Source organism: Ornithodoros turicata, chromosome 3, assembly GCF_037126465.1.
Source record: "Ornithodoros turicata isolate Travis chromosome 3, ASM3712646v1, whole genome shotgun sequence".
Taxonomy (NCBI): Eukaryota; Metazoa; Arthropoda; class Arachnida; order Ixodida; family Argasidae; genus Ornithodoros; species Ornithodoros turicata.
Window position 1 is genome coordinate 35,926,317 of NC_088203.1, and position 18,825 is coordinate 35,945,141.

An 18,825-nucleotide genomic window follows, 5' to 3' on the forward strand; every position below is an offset into this window, starting at 1 on the left:
ATCAATATAGTTTCTCCAAAATGATGGCACCCAGTACATAAGGGTGAGGTATAAGTACTGGATGGCCTGCAATAATAGGGAACTGTATTCTGACCTGTGGTTGACTAGACACCTCAAAACGTTTATTATTATTATTATTCCGCGATAGCGCCGCGAAGCAACTGTGGCTATGAGCAGCGTACAGACGTGGACAGATGGAGAGGGCCGACTTGCCGACATTCGTCTGGAAAGTCTTCGGAAAACGCAGGAAAAATCTCAGACAGCGCAGGCAGCCGGTGACAGGATTCGAACCCGTGTCACCTCCAAATCTCGGCGTGGAAAGCGATATCCTAACCACTATGCAACGGGAGCTAATACCCCCCCCCCCAAAAAAAAAAAAGTGGGTGGAGCCCCAGGTATACGCAGGACCCATTAATGGCCAAACTCCCTTTTAATGCACGACACAGGCTCTGCCGACGTACACTTTGTGTCATTGCACTGTTGCTAGTTCCGCGTGTCGTTTGTTTTTGTCTCGTCTGTGTTTTATCTGCTGGTTTTAATCTTTTAGCACTCCGAACATCTTCGCCAGTTGTTACAGCGTCTACGACAACATGGCATAGTCATCAATCCTGCTACGTGCGAATTCGGTGTTCCTTCCCTCACTTTCCTCGGCCATCGCATTGACTGCTCTGGCGTTATCCGCTCTGTGCCAGAAGGTTGATGCCATTGATCACTTTCCCTGCGCTACCGCCGGTTCATACCGCACTGCGTGCACATCACCAAGCCGCTATGTCATTGCTTGCTGGCCCTTGCGGGCCGTCGAAAACCATCGAGTGGACGCCATCCGCCGAACAAGCCCTTCCAGAAGATAAAGCACAGGACATCGCCTCCGCCTCACTCTTGGCTCGTTCAATTCCAGACTCATCACTCGCAAACTTCGCGGATGCTCCTTCAAAAGCCGTTGGGGCCGCTCAGCATCAGCTGGGCCCGCACGATCAGTTACAGCCGCTGGGTTTCTTTTCTAAACCCCTCAAGCCCGCCGGAGCAAGGTACAGCACTTTCGGACGCGAGCTGTTGGCGGTGTACCTGGCATTCAAACATTTCAGCGACCGTCTCGAGGGACGCCAGTTCATCGTTTACACTGCCCACAAACCTCTCACCTACGCAGTCACGTCTGCCTCTGGTTCTCACTCGCCTTGAGAAATCCGTCCCTTCGCCTACATCACCGAATTTACGACCGACATCAGGCACATTCCCAGTAACGCTAACGTCATTGCGAACGCTCTCTCTCCAGCTCACGTTGCTGGCCTGTCCCACAGTCTAGCCCCAGACATCGACTACGTCGCGCTCGCACAAGTGCAAGCAAACGACCCCGACATGCCTGCAATTCATAAGTCATCCTCGGCCCTCGACATCCACGAGCTTCCCTATCCTGGAACCCTGAGCCCCTTGTTCTGCGACACCTCTGCGGAAAACCCGCGTCCTCTCGTTCCCCGTGATATCCGTCGCCACATCTTCAACCAATACCGCTCCCTTCATCACCTCGGCATCAAGTCCACGCAGAGGCACATCGGCTCCTGCTTCGTGTGGCAGTTCATAAACCGTGGCATCCGCCGGTGGGCTCGGAATTGCTTGGCCTGCCAGCGTTCTAAGATCCGGCTCCGCACGACATCCTCATGGTTACCATTTCCCACCCCCGATGCCCGCTGCCGCCTTGTCCCCTTGGATCTGGTTGGACCTCTTCCTCTGTCTGCCGGCTACGTTTACTTCTTCACCTGCAGTGACAGGTACACTCGGTGGCCGGAAGCGGTACCTATCAAGGATATCACGGCTGAGACAACCGCTCTCAGGTTCCTGTCCTCCTGAGTGACGCGTTATGGAGCTCCCGCCGTTATTACAACAGATCGCGAACGGCAATTCACGTCCCGCCTCTTCGCTGACGTCTGCAGATTCCTTGGTGCTCGCCATCACTTCACCACGGCCTACCACCTATAAGCGCCAACGGGCTGGTTGAGCGGTTCCATCGCAAGCTGAAGACCGCTTTACGGTCTTCAGTCTAGTCGGGTCTAGCACCAGAACCATTCTGGTGTTTTTAGCGGCTGTGATTTGGAACATTCCTGGTGTTTTCTTCTCTGATGTTAACATCAGAATTCCTCGTGTTCCCAGTGTCTTTTCTCTGATGTTCCACACTAAGATTCCTGCTGTTTTGTGATGCTCCACTGTTGAACATTACGATGTCTTATGCGTTCAATCTTGTGATGTACTTGGTTCCTCAGGAACCTCACGAGGCACTAAAAGCTGTTCATACGTCTGCATAAGTGTGCAGACATGAGAGAATTAAAAAAAAAACACACACACAGAGGACAGTACAAGCGCGGTACCACAGCACGACCAAGGTGTTATAGTGCTGTCGTGTTTGTTTTTCTCTAAGCGTTCACAACTATGCACGGCTCTCAGAGCCTCGTGAGAGTGCCGGTAAATGCTACAAATTTAATGTCGCTTAGTAATTTAATTCTCAACAATCAGATCAATTTAAATTCCTCGTTATTTAATTTTGCGCGCCTGATCCGCTGCGAAGTACACATTGTCTGAATAATGTGCCCTTCAGCCCCCCCCCTCCACACACAGATCTGTTAAAATCTAGTTTTCTTTTTTTTTTCACGCGCAATATGTTTACAGAATTCATTGTTCCATTTCACCATAATACCGCCAGCAATTGGGTAGAGTACCTTGCGATTGAACTGACGAACGACATAATAACGAATCATAAATCACGAACGACAAAACGGGTGGATCCCGTTACTTTTATGTTGGTGTCAAGGTAACATCTTTTATTCCGTGATGAAAAATGTTTGCACTTTAATGCCACTTTAACAAAGAATGGGAAATACACACACACACAAATCCTCAAATTCAAAACCCGGGTTTTACTGCAATGTATTCTGTTCACCAGATCGCTTACTACTTAATCCTTAGAAATGCTTTCAATATAAACTACAATGGTAATAGCGGAATTCTATGTGTGCAGAGCAATATTGGGTCATTATTTGGACAATACTGGGCCACGCTCAAGTTGCAAGATTGGACTAATCTTTGCATCCAAGCTAGCAAATACTTGCCCAGTCTTGGAGCAATAATCGGGTGCTGCCGGGGTGGATACTTGGCTGGTACGTAACATTTATGACGATGTCATAGACCCCCATGGAACACCGTGGTTGTTCGACATTCAGCACGTCGGTGTCAACGAGGCGTAGGCCTTCGCGCATTTCTTCTGGTTGTACTCGATGAATTTCTTGTCTCCGCTTAATAAGGTTTACACATACTCGCATCACGATGGCACTCATTGGGAGTCTCTCACCAGCAGGAAGCATGGGTTACCTTAAATAAATTTCCTACATATATATACCACGCGATTCGTGATACAGCAATGCACAAGGAAAGCCACCAAGCAATAAAATCCAAGGCCAGGTGTTGTGCGGTTTAGTACACGCGCAATGTCACGTATAAGAGGTTCTGTCGCTACTGAGATTTACATATGACATTGCAATCTCAACTCACTCCACACACCACAAGTTCGACAGATGCAAATAATTGAGACAGATCAAAACAAAATCTTCAAATGCGGGTGCCACCGATATTTCGTATTGCGACTCTTCTTTCAGAAAGACACTGTGTTGTTCTGCCTTTGCTCGATAGCTGAATTTTCCAACAACTGAGTTGTGGTGCGTTTTCCTTAGGAGTACATGGCCTTGGTGACGTTGATCACGTGATCCGCAAGCTTAGCGAGAAACTGACGCATCAAAACGCAAGAAATGTTACACGTGAACACCTCAGCATCATTCTTCCGAGAGGGCTTTCCTCCCACATCAACAGAGCGTTTTCTGGAACCGGCGCGCTGCATACGGTCGATCGATCAGCAGTTGCATGGTCCAACGGCAAGAAACCGGTCGCAAACACGGCGAAACAAGTGTCCTCTGGTGCTGTCACGTCGTTCCATGAGTATCTGTTTCACTGTGTGCAGCCATAGAAGCCATCTTAATACGTAATTTTGAATAACGAACACGTCTAGTGTCATGTACTTGTTTATTTAATGGCTTTTTTCATGCATTATATATGTATATATATAGGTATTCAATAAAGATCAGAAGTGGAGACAGCGCTTCCAGGACAAGGAGTAAAACGGAAACTTTATTAAAAACTAAGAGGGGGGTATTCGACGTTTCGACAGCAGCGCTGTCTTCAACAGGAATGGGATATTATGGTGTCGCAAGACAATTCCAAAGAATGAGAGGGGAATATATACAAGGGGAGAGGGCAGCACACGTCCTTTGTCAAACAAAGGTAAAAGGGTACAATGAATCACAGGCAGTCATGTTCTTCGCCGGAGGGCAATCATTTCCTGGGGTGACCAACCGGGGAGTCTGAAAGAGATACAAAAGAGTGTATGTATTCTGAGAGAATTAGGAGTTTAGGTTGCGAACAGTTGAGAGGACGCCGGGGTCCTCGTTAATCTGGCTTTTAAATTTGTAGATCAGGAACGTTTCTCTTTGTCCTCTAAGGCGTTGGGATGAAAACCCGATTGCAGAACGAAAATGGCTATGTCGTTAATTGAGTGGCCGGATTTACTAAAATGTCGAGACACTGGCAGATTAGGTTTCTTTGATGCGTCGGACCTGTGGTTGTTGAATCGGATTCTGAAGGATGTAGCTGTTTGACCGATATATTGGGCCTTGCACATTGAAGGAGATAAAGGACGTTAGAAACGTTACAGTTAAATAGACAATTAATTTTTGTGCGACAGTAAGAATTTGTGCTTTCTACTCTGGTAGCAGTTTACAATAATTTACAGATCTGGCATTTGCGTCCGTTGCATGGTTGACAACCGTTGTGTTCCGACGGCTTGTTTAACTTGGCGTTCACAAATCTGTCTTGGATGTTCCTTGCTCGACGATAAGCAACGCGGAGTGGTTCCGGAAACACCTGACTCATACGATCAGATTGGGTGAGGATTGCATAGTTCCGTTTAAGTATGCGGTTTACGTCCGGGGCTAACCGTTGAAGCTAATAGTGAGATTTACTGAAGAATTATTATCGGCTCGGGGCTGTCTTTGGAATAGGTTCTCTCGATCGGTTGATGTAGCTCTGGCTATGGCATCTTTTACGACCTGATTAGGATATTTTCTATCTACGAATGTTTCTTCAAGGCTCTCAAGATGATTGTCTAGTTCATCATCGTTAGAACATATTCTCCGGTAACGCAGCGCTTGACTATAAGGGATAGTAGCTTAGTGTGTCTGGGGTGGCAACTCTTGAACGATAGATACTGTTGGGAGTCGGTAGGCTTTCGATACAGACTCGTGGTTATGATTCCATTATGTAGTTTAACTTCCACATCCAGAAAATTAACAACTGAGGAGGGGTAATTGAATGTAAATTTAATACTGGGGATGCACTTGGTTAAAGTCGTTAAGAAACAAGTGAAGGTCGCATTCGGAGTGGGGCCAAATAATGAATATCATCTGGGAATCGCTTATATAGGAGTGGCTTCAGTGCTTTTTTGAGGAACGAAAATTTCGAAAAAAACGGAATTTCTGATGAACGTCCTTCCAAGGATGCCATGAAGATATTTGCATAGTTCGGAGCCATTTTTGTTCCCATTGCTGTACCATTGACCTGTATGTAGTGTTTGTCGTCGGATTCGTAGTTATTGCATGTTAGAATCAGATTCAGGAGTTCCGTGAGGACGGACGTATCACATAACCCTGATTGGGTTGATTCTTAAATGCACACTCTGCTGCTGCTATTCCATCTGAGTGGGGAATGTTAGTATACAGGGAAGTGACATCTAGGGTTCAGTGTTGCGGATTTGAACCCACGAATTTCATTTAAATCTGGATTTAAACCCATCGGAGGGCTGCAGGATTTGATTTACGATTTGATTTGCGCGAAAAAATATGGGCAGGATTTGGATTTAGATTGAATCGCATTTTCCACTAATGATTTGGATTTGGATTCAATCGCATATCCCAGGTATGATTTGGATTTGGATTCAACCGCATTTTCCACGAATGATTTAGATTTGGATTCAATCGCCCCTTTTTCAGCGGATTTGCGCGTCGATTTCGCCAAGATGCATTGATTTGAAATTGAGCGAAGCGCCGTTTCGCATACTACGCGAATTGATGTGACCTTGTCTGAAATCTGCACACGCACTAGCGGCGTCCTCTCTCCAGAGCGACGGGAGTAGCCGTTTCGTTCCAATCACTTCCCCTCACCACACCGAGGGAACACCGGGAGCAGTTCTTCAAACGTAGTTAACATTATTCTGTTGATTGGACGGCACGTTTCCCGTGGACCTCTAGCTGAGTCTTCCAGCACGAGCCGTTTCAAGCTTGCCAAATCATGTCGCGAAATGCTTGGTCTCCCCCATCACATTGAACGCATATAGGTACACCGAAAATGGTTAAAAATTGGGCTGTTCGGTACAGCATACTTTAAAAGCGATAAAACCCCCGTGCCGGGGAACAAGTCAACAGACGACACAACACACAGGCACAGACTGACGAACAAGGATTTATTATCAAACTTGGTTTATATCCTGTAATATCCTGTAATAAGGGCGGTGCTTTATTATATCGTGAAGCTTTAAGTATAAAAAATGCGGGGTCCAGGTGTGTGAGTGTGCCTTCAGTGCTGATAACTGCTCCAGTCGAGAATTTTTTGGAAGATTCAAACAGGAGGGACGCAAGATAAGTCTTATGCTTTTGATAAAATAAAGTCACTAGGCATGCTGGGGGTGTGACTGGGAACTTTGCCGAAGAGGGCGTTGTTGGTTAGGTTAGACGATATAAACCAAGTTTGATAATAAATCCTTGTTCGTCAGTCTGTGCCTGTGTGTTGTGTCGTCTGTTGACTTGTTCCCCGGCACGGGGGTTTTATCGCTTTTAAAGTATAGGTACACACATTCACGTTTTTTTTCTTGATTACAACAGATTTGTAGTGCGCGAGGAACATTTTTACAAAGCCCCGAAACGTCAGCATTAAAACAGACTCATAGGCTACATATTTAGTAACCGTATTCGTAACATGTCCCACGATGTATAAACGATCCATTTAATTGTGACCCCCAGGGTATAGTAACCAACGACCCGTGGTCTTTTGAGTACTGATCGAGCGTGTGTTTTTTGGCGTAATTGAGCCTAGGCCCGCGATAGGAATTCCTTCACTCAGGCGTGTTCGCCCGGTGCTAAATGACGAGGAGGTTCCTGTCCCAAAATCCGCTTTTGGGAAGGTGTACCATATACCTACTAACTCCACACTGTTTATGCCCCGTGAAGCCCGAGTCAACACCAACACGATACGTGATGATGGAGATGGGTGTTGCGTACCGCCCCTCCCAGAGCGAGCCAGTCACCGGCGATTAAATACACTTTTATCAGTATCATTTTTTCTATTTTGGTGTAACACAAAAATTTAAGGACACTTAACGAATTACGTGTTTGCAATGCAACAGAAAGTGCTGGTGATTTTCGATAAAGTTTTACTATTTTCTTTCTGGATGCCTTCAACTCAACTCACATCATTTCATTACATGTATTTTCGTTGGGCTTTCCTTTGCGCCCCTCTTCTACTGGCATTTCGCAATTCCGCGCGGCGGAGTGGCCAGCTGTCGGCTACGCGCCGGCGAGGAGAGCTGTCTGAGCCAACGGGGAATTAAATGACGGAGGACGAGTTTTTTTCGTGAGGAGGAGTCTAATGCTATAACACCGCAGGCCGACGCAGCTCTGGGCTCGGGCAATGCTCGGGACTGCCTAGCACTGGGGGAAGTACTCATACCCTCCAAAACGCGGCCGGTATTAGTTTCCAGCTAATCGTACGGCGGCTGGTCGCGCGTGAACTACAACATCCGCATTCAACGATCCGAAATGGCTGCGCGTCCATGCCCGCTGCCCGCACGGGGCGAGCGAACGCTAGAGGTGACACAGTGAGGTCGCCTCCGGTCCACTCTAGTGATATCATCGACGTGATGTGACTAAGCATTTCACCTCCTGTAGCGTCCTGTAGTAAGGTGTGCGTTCGTCGTATGCGTAAGCTCCGTTCTCAAGTGGACTGTGCAGCGCGCCAGTATGAAGCCATTGAACTGGAGATTCCATTACAAAAACATAGAAAGCTCCGCAACGACTTTTCACGGGACACGTAATCATTGCCAGAAGAAGGTGTCGTCGAAGCCGCATGTTACATCCAATTTTATACGGCATTTGAGAAGGCGTCATCCTCAAGAATTGAAAGACCAAAGCGTGGTGCCGTCAAGTCCGTTTGAAGCTGCCTCCTCACCAGCATCAAGGAAGAGGGCTTTGGACACCGCCTTGTTCAAAATGATGTACACCGACATGCAGCCATTTAGCATCGTGGACAGGAATGGCTTCAGGGAGTTCGTCGCGGTACGTACACGATGTAGTGAGCTAACTTAATCTGTAATGGAAGCCTCTCTCAATATTTGGGAGCACAGTAATCCAACACGCGGTAAGCTCTGGCAATATTTCGAGAGGGTGCATTCCTCCTTTGCAGGTGAAGCGATTGTAAAACATGGGACCGCTGCATTTCCTGACCTCTGTTTTATGCTTTGTAGAGGCTTTCTGTTTTTGTCTTTCACACCTCCTTTACCATCGAATTCGTTGAAAAAACATGGGCTCGGATAGGTAGGGCATCCCCCCAAATGTGAGAAGCGCTGCGAGTGCATCGAAATCATAGTAATCAATGAAAGGCTGTAATTTGCTGTGTGTTAAAACCGCCGTCTACGTAACTGGGGGGGGGATATAGGTTTATTGAAAAAAAAACAAAGAAAGAGGGGAAAGGTTAGCCTGGCTCCAAAAGCCGACTTGCTATTCCCGCTTACAAAAAAGGAAAAATAAAAAGAAGAAAAAGAAAGAAAAAGAACGAAAGAAAAGAGGCGCAGTCACAGGCTCAGCGCGAGCCCTGTGTCAGTAAGGAAGCGTACGAGTTCCCTTCCGACGCGCCACTGAATGGGGCGTTGCAGAAGGCCCAGTACCGTTGCCAGCGAGACCTCCTTCAGCCCTAGGGCAGCTAGCCGCTCCATCAGAGTGGCACGAGGAGCGGCGAACAGGCGACAGTGGAGGAGTAGGTGGGAAGTGTTGCCCTCGGTAGAGCAGGCTGCACATCAGGGCAGTCAAGCAGGCAGGGCTGTCAAGCGTGCTGAGTTGGAAGAGCCGTGTTGGCGTTCGAGCCACACTTAACCGCAGACGGTGGATAACAGACGCCGGATAACAGACGCCTCTCTCCTCGTGATGTTTGGGGGAGGAACGTATTGCATTTTTGGGTCGATGGAGTGCAGAAATGTATTGGGCGAGGAGATGGCACGTTCTATGAAATCTTGGACACAGCGAAGGCGTAAGCGACGTATTTGGAGCAGGCAGGCTGACATTGAAAGCGGGATGCTGAGACTCAAGGCAGCCGTGGTATGGGCACGTTTCGCAGCAATGTCGGCACGGGTATTTCCGGCAGCCCGACGTGACTTGGTACCCACTGGAGCCGTACTCTGTGGCCGGAAGCCAGGAGCTCGTTGTATCTGGCGATTACAGGCGTGCAGAGATCGCAAATAGCACTGCACCGGTACGACGTCAAGGTCTCCAATGCTGACTTGCTGTCCGTGAAGATGGACCACGAGTCGGCCTGTGAACCGGATATGGCGTTGAGCGCTTCATAGATGGCTGTCAGTTCCGCTTTAGTGTATGAAATTTCATGCGGCAGCTTGAAAGCCTGCGCAGTGTCGCTGTGAGGCACGTAGAAAGCCGAGTTCGCCTGACCGTGAAAGAGAAAGCCGAGAAAGCCTGACCGTGGACCGAGTTCAAATGGTCAAGAGCAAGCTTGCGCGCAGCGAGGACAGGAGTGTTGTTTTTGCGGGACATGTCGGGAATATGCAGGTCCGTCGGAGGCAGCACGAGGGTCCACAAAGGTGGGGCGTATAGCAGGAGGGGGCGGAAGGGGCGGAAGAAACTGTGCCAGTCTGCAAACAGCAGCCCCGAAAGCTGAGTTTTCATACAGTAGATGAATGTCCCGTAGGTAGTGGGCAGCATGTCGTGTGCGGTACCGCGCACAAGAGCGCAGGGTCTCCATGTCGCGTAGGTCATGGGCTGGCGTCTCCTTCGCCTCAGCCAAGACCAGGAAGGTGTCGGTCGTTCTGGGGACACCAAGGCACACTCGAAGGCTTGGCGCCTGGATGTTCAAGAGTTCGCGCTCTGTTGTTGAACTTAGACCGTGCAATATCGGTAAGCTGTAACGCACGAGGCCTGGGACGAGTGAGGTATGCACCTGGCGAAGGTCAGGGTTGTGGCGGAGGACGTTGACGATGGTAGCCGCCGCGGGAGACAGGGACTTGACGTGCTTGGACCAAGTCAGCTCCCTGTCAATGGTTATGCCCAGGTATTTGTGATGGCGTGCGAAGGCGAGCTGTTGTCCGTCAACGCGGAGGGGGAATTTGCCGAAGGATCCGCGGGTGAATGCCATGGCAAGAGTCTTGCTGGGTGAGATAGAAAGACCACGGTCGGAGAGATAAGATACGATAGTGTCCAGAGCACCTTGCAAGCGACGCTGGATTACATCCCGACGGGTGGAGGAGGCCCAGATGCAGAGGTCGTCGGCGTATATTGTGATGTTGACATGTTCACTTAATTGGGCAGGTAAAGCGGTCATGATGACGTTGAACAGCAGTGGGCTCAGCACACTCCCTTGCGGGACACCTAGCAGAACTCTGTAGTGTGCGGTGTCCCCTTCAGATGTGCGCACAAACAAGGTGCGATCAACGAGGAAGTCCCGAAGCCATGCGAGTGGGCGGCCCCCAGTACCAGCCTCTTGGAGCGTCGCAATGACAGTGCTGCGCTACCACGGTGTCATATGTTTTTTTTTACGTCGAGGAAGACCGCTTCTGTGAGCTTCCCTTCTGATCGCGCTTGTTGTACACTAGAGACAATGTCGATGGCGTTGTCTATCGCCGACCTGCCTTGACGGAAGCCGGCCATGACTTCAGGGAAGAAGTTCGAGGCTTCGAAAAACCAGTTCAGGCGAGATTGAACTATCCGCTCCATGACTTTCCCTGCGCAGCTTGTGAGTGCGATTGGCCGAAAAGAGTCGATATTGTGAGGGGACTTGCCAGGTTTAAGGATAGGCGCGATCATCGTGGGCTTCCAGTGCGGCGGGATGGAGCTGGCCTGACAAGTTTCGTTGAAGAGGCCCAGAAGGAGCTGGCGGCCACGGAGCAAGAGACACCGCACTGCTTTGCAGGTGACTCCGTCAGGACCAGGCGACATGTGCACAGGCGAGAGCCCTATAGCAGATTCGAGCCCAGTAAGCGAAAATGGGACATCCAATGACGGATCTGCGGAGGACTCAAGGGCTACAGGGGTGTCAAGGGAAGACACGAGAGGAGCGGCAGGTGTCGATGTCAGGCGGGCACAGTACTGCTCTGCAACCTCGACTTCAGAGCACCCAGCCGCAAGCGATAGTGAGCGGAAAGGATGCCTTTGGAAAACGGGAGTGGCGAGCCCTTTGAGCACCGACCAAATTCGAGACATGGGTGTTCTTGGAGATAGTGATGTCGCGAAGCTTCTCCAGCGGTCGCGTGTCAGCTTGCACAAAAGCCTATGAATCACCTTCTGTAGTCGCCTTGCTTCACTTTTGTCGACTGGGAGATGTGTGCGGCGGGCACGTCGCTCGGCGCGGCGGCGGATAGCGCGCAGCCTCTCATACTCCGCGTCGACGGACGTGAACTTGGCGGGTATGCAGTGCACCTGGGACGCAGCGCGTGCCGCATTAGCAACCACGTCGCAGAAGTCAGGGGCATTTTGGAGCCTCCAGTCTAAAAGAAAAGATTCGAGCATGCATCTGTAGGACTGCCAATCCGTTCTTTTAGCGGTGTGGCAGTGGGCTTGTGCTCGCGCACCTTGCATGCTGATCAGGACAGGAAGATGATCACTTCCAAGGGTATCAGCGCCCACCTGCCATCTGAAGCGATGTACAATAGGAGCTGACACAGCAGAGAGGTCCAGGCAGGAGGAATGGTACGTTGTCTTCAGGAACGTAGGGGAGCCATCATTGAGGATTAAAAGGTTTCGCTCCTCGAACAGGGCTGCCAGTCGCTCCCCTCGCGTGTCCGAGCGCGCGCTGCCCCAGATGACATTGTGGGCGTTGAAGTCACCACAAAGAAGATATGGAGGCGGGACGTTGTCCAGTACTGCGGCCAGGTCACCAGTATCGTAAGCGACCGCCGGAGGAAGGTAAAGTGATACCACAGTAAGGACAAGGTCGGCTATGCGCACGATGCAACATACGTATTCGCCCTGTCCGCCCGTAATAATATCCTTCTTGATGGCTGGAATGTCGGACCGAACAAACAACGCGGAGCGGCATCGCCCACCACGGGGACTGGAGGTGAATGCCATGTAGTTCGATAAACGAAACTCTGCCGGAATTCAGCATTCCGATATACACATAAGAGGAAACTTGTGTCGCCAGGTGAACTGACGGAAGTCGGACACTTTGGACAGCAGGCTTCTCGCATTCAATTGGAAGACCGTTGTCTCTTGGAAATGCGTTGTCATTCCGATGTTATGTTCTGATCGGTGAGGCCGAGGCTGGATGAGCTCAGTTCCTGCTCTGATCCGCCAGGAGAATGGGGGCGATGAGGTTTTCGAGGCCTAGGATCTATTGAACATCTGGGAGAACGGTACAGTTAGGGCACGCAGTAACTATGACCTTAAGTGCCGGGAACAGCAGTTTTAATATGACCGATGCGATGTCACTCTGAATTCCAGAACGTTATTACAATTACAACGTTATTACAGCCTTCGCTTGCTGTAGTAGAACAGCCTGGCACCAGGGGCTTGACTTCAGAACATCTGAAAGATAAGCGAATCTCTGTCGGAAAAGTAATCAATTACTGAGTAATCGATTACTCAGAAAAGTAGTTGATTACTCGAAAAATTACTTTGACAGTAAAGTAACTGATTACTCGAAAATTTACTCAAAAACGTTATTGATTACAAGTAACGCAATTACTAGTAACGCGTTACGCACAAGTCTGTGTCTACGGCGGCAAGGGATGAAGGGGACGGGGATTGGGTGTTGCTTGGTATGGCAGGTGCAGGATGCTTAACCGCTGTGCGCTTTGTAACGGCCGCTCGAGGATCGCGCGGCGGGAGTGGAGGGTAGTCGCTGTCCGCCCTCGAGGGACGCTTCTCGGGGGCAGGGCTGTTGGTAGGCGGATGGCGTGAACCAGTTATACCCGGCGGGAAGTGACACGATCTAAGGCAGCGCTAACAGTGTGTCTCGGCGAGACATCTGTGTTACACGGTGACGGTGCCATATGCGGAGGCCGCAGTGCAAGCAGGCAAGTACAGATACAAAGAAAAATAGCCGAAGCTCAGTGGCTGCACGTTTAGCATATGTTTATATATAATTCGAGCGTGCACTCCCAGCCGAGGACAGCTGTTTCGCTTTACTGCCAGCCGGGCGCAGGGAAGTGACACGATCTTGAGTAGGCGCGGGTAACAGTGTATCTCGGCTAGGCATCAATGTTCCACGGTGACGGCGCCACCTGAGGAGGCCGCCGTGCAAGCCAGCAAGTACATATGCAAAGGAAAAACAGCCGAAGCTCTGTGGCTGCAGGTTGAGCATATGTTTATAATTGTAGTAATATCAATAATATATATCAAATATATCAAATATATATATATATATATATATAAGCAGGAAAAATCAGAAGACGACAAAGAGCTTACAGGAAAACACAAAGGGGAGTTTATTAAGACATATAGGGATAGGGGTCGACGTTTCGGCAGTCAGCGCTGCCTTCGACGGGACTCCGCTTTTTTTTTTCCTGCTTATTTCATTCTCGTGGTCAACCGCCCTCCTAAGCTTCTAATCTATATATATATATATATAGATTAGAAGCTTAGGAGGGCGGTTGACCACGAGAATGAAATAAGCAGGAAAAATCAGAAGACGACAAAGAGCTTACAGGAAAACACAAAGGGGAGTTTATTAAGACATATAGGGATAGGGGTCGACGTTTCGGCAGTCAGCGCTGCCTTCGACGGGACTGGGGTTTGGTGACAAGAACAAGCTTTATATATGGGAGAGGGTTATGTACAAGGGAAAGAGAGCAGCGCATGCGCTTTTGTCATGACTAACATAGGTTGGTGACTAAGTGAAAGGGGAATGACCGGGTCTGTGCAGCAGGACCTTGAGGAAATACCCGTGAGCCTGAAAAAGAGACAAAAGAGTGTATGTATTGTGCTGGATTAGGAATGCAGGTTGCGAATAGTAGAAAGGATTCCTGGATCTTCGTTTATCTGACACTGAAATTTATGAATGAGATAAGACTCGCGCTGTTCCCTGAGCCGCTGGGAAAGAAAGCCTGACTGCAGGATGAAAATAGATATATTGGTAATTGAGTGTCCTGGTTTACTGAAATGGCGCGACACTGGCAGATTAGGTTTCTTCGCGACGTCAGATTTGTGGTTATTGAATCGCGTTCTAAATGAAGTAGCTGTCTGTCCGATATATTGGGCGTTGCATTCATTACATTGAAGAAGATAGACAACATTGGAAGAATTACAGTTAAAGTCGCCATTAATGTTGACCCGATAATTTGAATTGGTACTATCTGCAGAGTTAGCGGCTTGCATTGATTTACAAATTTGGCATCTAGTTGCATTACAAGGGTGGCAACCAATGTTATTTTCTGGAAGTTTGTTAATTTTGGCATTTACTAGTCTGTCTTGGATGTTCCGCGCCCGGCGATAACTTACGCGCGGTGGCTGTGAGAATATTTCCTTCATCCGATCAGATTGTGAAAGAATTGTGTAGTGGCGGTTGAGTATCCGGCTAATGTTAGGAACGCTGCCATTGAATGTGACAGTGAGATTTACTGCAGAATTACCATTGGCTCGAGGAGATCTTTGGAGCAATTGTTGGCGATCTGTGGATCTTGCTCTGGCTATAGCGTCTTTAACTAGTTTGTCCGGGTATTCACGATCAATGAAGGTTTGTTCTAGTCGTTGGAGATGGTTGTCTAGTTCGGCATCGTTAGTGCATATTCTGCGGTAGCGCAATGCCTGACTATAAGGTATGGCTAATTTAGTATGCCTTGGATGGCAACTGCGGAACGATAAGTATTGCTGAGCATCTGTAGGCTTCCGGTATAAGTTGGTTGAGATGCCTCCGTCTTGTAACTTGACTTCCACATCCAAGAAGGTAACAGTGGAGGCGGAGTAGTGGGAGGTAAATTGAATGTTAGGGTGAATTTGGTTGAACCGGTTGATGAACGTGAGAAGGTCGCTTTCAGAATGAGGCCATATGATAAAAATATCATCTAAAAATCTCTTGTACACAAGTGGTTTCAACACGGAACATTCGAGAAATGTCTCCTCCAGGGATGCCATGAAGATATTTGCATAGTTGGGGGCCATTCTCGTGCCCATAGCTGTCCCGTTAACTTGCAGATAGTGCTTGTTATCAAATTCAAAGTTATTGGAGGTCAAAATAAGTGTTAGCAGTTCGGTGAGGATAGTAGGATCATACGGCTGGTCAGGTTGATTTTTGTATGCTGAAACGGCCGCTGCTATACCATCTGCGTGGGGAATATTAGTGTAAAGGGACGTGACGTCTAACGTTGCCAAGAGACAGCTTGAGGGAACGGTTACTTGCGATACAGTTTGAAGGAAATGGTTGGTATCTTTGACGTAGGAAGGTAATTTAGGGGGGATAGATTTGAGAACGTGATCGACGAAGGACGATATATTTTCTGTAGCGGTACCGTTACTGGACACAATTGGTCTTCCGGGATTGCCTGGTTTATGTATCTTAGGGAGCATGTAAAATCGGCCTGGTTTAGGGTCTTTAGGAAGTAAGTATTCGTAGAGCGCATCGCCAATTTTCTTAGTGGTCTTTAACCGTTTTAGTGTTTTACATATATCTGCGGCAATTTCATTAGTGGGGTCGGATTCGAGAGGTTTGTAAAAGTCTGCACAATTAAGTTGACGGAGTCCTTCCGCCACATAAGCTTGCTTATCCATTACGACTATGGCACCTCCTTTATCAGCCTGTTTGATGATGATGCCTTCGTTGCTTTCTAGCGCGGACAAGCTTTGCTGTTCTGCTTTCGTAAGATTGTGCCGGAATTTCCGATTGTTTGAGCTTGCATAAGTACTGAGAATATCTTTCTGAACAGCTTTGATATACATATCAAGACTTTTATCTCGGTTCGGGTTGGGAGTAAAATCGGATTTTATACGCTGCTTATATATATATATATTATATATACCTGATATTATACCTGCTTATATATATATATATAAAATCCTCGAACACATTATCTACTCGGCCATCTCATCTCATCTCGATCTGAACAATTTCTTTTTTGCTGAACAGCACGGTTTTCGCAAGGGTTTCTCTTGTGAAACCCAACTGTCGCTATTTACTTTTGATATTAGCTCTAACATGGACAGAGGTATCCAAACCGATGCCATTTTTCTTGACTTTAAAAAGGCTTTCGATTCTGTTTCTCATCCTGGCCTCATCTACAAGCTTTCGTTACTAAACCTTGATCCCCACGTGCACAACTGGATTGTGTGTTACCTCTCTAATCGAACACAGGCTACCATTGTGAATGATTCCCTTTCTGACTTCCTTCCTGTTACTACTTCCTGTTACAGGCGTCCCACAGGGATCTGTCCTCGGGCCCCTGCTATTTCTTATTTTCATTAATGATCTCCCGCATTCCATCTCATCCTCTATCAGGCTCTTCGCTGACGATTGTCTATTGTACCGCCCCATACTGTCATCCTCTGACCAAGTAGCATTCCAGCATGACCTTGTGGCTCTCTTTAACTGGTGTGTTACTTGGGGTCTTCCTCTTAATGCTTCCAAGTGTTGTTATATTCCCTTTTCACGGTCTAGGTCACCACTAACACATCAGTATCTCATACGCCAGGATGTCATCCGTGAGTCTCATACTTACAAGTACTTGGGGCTTCATTTCTCCTCAAACCTCTCTTGGTCAGATCATATTCATACCATTGTTCGCGATGCAAATCGCAAACTTGGTTTCATCCGTCGCCACCTTAAACTTGCTCCACCTGAGGTGAAACGTCTTGCATACCAAACACTAGTCAGGCCGAAGTTGGAATATGCATGTAGTATCTGGGATCCTTACCAGTCAACACTTGTGGACCTTCTTGAATCCTTACAGAATCGGGCAGCTCGCTTTATTTTATCAGACTATTCTGTTCCGTCCAGTATTACATCTTTAAAGGCCTCTATCAATCTTCCTCCTCTTGCACACCGTAGGAAATACTTTTGTCTGTGTTTATTCCACAAATTCTACTACACCACAACCATCCGTCCAGGGTACATCACTATGGCCCACTACATCTCCTCTAGGATCGATCATGCCCATAAAATCGACCACATTCCATGTCGTACATCTCATTTCCAATTTTGTTTCTTCCCCAAAACCATCAGTTCTTGGAACGACCTTGCTAACTCCGACTTTTCAGTTTTTCGCAGCCAGCTAGCTGCCAGTTTCGGTGTCTAATTTCCCTATCATCGCATATGTTTTCATAACGTTTTCACATAAGTGTTTTTTTGTTTTTGTTTTTTTGCAAAGTGTTCAATTGCTTCTGTTCTGTATCATATACTTGCTGATGTAACCTCCCCCTCACACAACGCCCCCCGAGGGCACGTGAGGTATTGTCGTAAATAAAAATAAATAAATAAATATATATATATATATATGTTTTTAAGTGCTCAAACGTCAACATGCCAGTACTGGGCAGCTGTTTCGGCGTTAAGTTGTTAAAGCCGAAACAGCTGTCCAGTCATGGTGACGTTTGAGTACTTAAAAACATATTTCCACTATAAAAACACTTTACGTGCAGCCAAAGAGCTCCGGCTAGTTTTTTTTTTTCGGAGCGTCTAAAAAAACGCTTAAAAACTAGAGGTTGACAGATGTGAAGAAAGCGTCCTTCCATATCGCCCATGAAGTGTACAAGTAATGAAGAGTCTTTGGGAAGCCGTATAAGGATTAAGAACAATTGCTAGTTTTATTATATTTAAAAAGGGAAATTAAATGGGGAGTACTAGAAATAGATTTACAGTTACTTAGGGGTCGACATTTCGGCAGTCATCGCTTCCTTCAAAAGGACTCAACTTGAAAAGATGTGATAGGGGCTTATATACAAGGGAAAGGGGGAAGGGGAGAGGGGTACAGTACACGTGCAGCAGCGTTGGTAATGTTCCAGGAGCACTGTTGCTGGTCGTCCATTGAACACTTGCAGGGGCGTTGGCTGTCTCCCAGGAGAGTTCTCCCTCGTCGTCGGATAAACCTGAAACGATAAAAAGAGACTGCAAAAAGAACCGGAGAGGGTCGGGGGATTTCGTTTATGAGCTAAGGCTGTGAACTGTAGACAATACGCCGGGGTTCTCGTTTGTCGTGGACTGGAAATTGTGTATTTGGAATGACTCACGCTGTTTTCTGCTGCGGTTTCAGAGAAAACCAGATTGCAAGATGTACACGCTAATGTCCTTGAATGAGTGGTCGGCTTGATGCAATTGACGCGACACAGGGAGAATTTTTTTTGCAATGTTGCATCTGTGATTATTAAAACGAATTCGGAATGCTGTTGTAGTTTGGCCAACATATTGGATGGTATCTCATTTCGGCCGAAAGTCTCAATACGGCCGATAATCCTTTAATCCCCAAGTGTCTGATTACGGCCAAAGTCTCAATACGACCGAAGGTATAGTCTCATTACGGCCGAAGATGTCTCA

General features: G+C 47.8%; 1 protein-coding gene across 1 annotated transcript; it reads left to right on the forward strand.

Moving 5' to 3' along the window:
- Window positions 1–768: 768 nt before the first annotated feature.
- Window positions 769–1,845, forward strand: LOC135389297 (uncharacterized). The gene is made up of 2 exons (XM_064619361.1): window positions 769–1,162; window positions 1,274–1,845. The coding sequence occupies exons 1-2, from the start codon at window positions 769–771 to the stop codon at window positions 1,843–1,845; spliced, it is 966 nt and encodes a 321-aa protein (XP_064475431.1).
- The last annotated feature ends 16,980 nt before the right edge of the window (window positions 1,846–18,825 follow it).

Excerpts from the sequence above, each read along its gene's own strand:
- LOC135389297 (XM_064619361.1), top strand. The coding sequence starts at position 769 with ATGTCATTGCTTGCTGGCCCTTGCGGGCCGTCGAAAACCATCGAGTGG. Across the intron at positions 1,163-1,273 it reads CGCAGTCACGTCTGCCTCTG|CTCACGTTGCTGGCCTGTCC; the intron begins GTTCTCACTCGC and ends CTCTCTCTCCAG.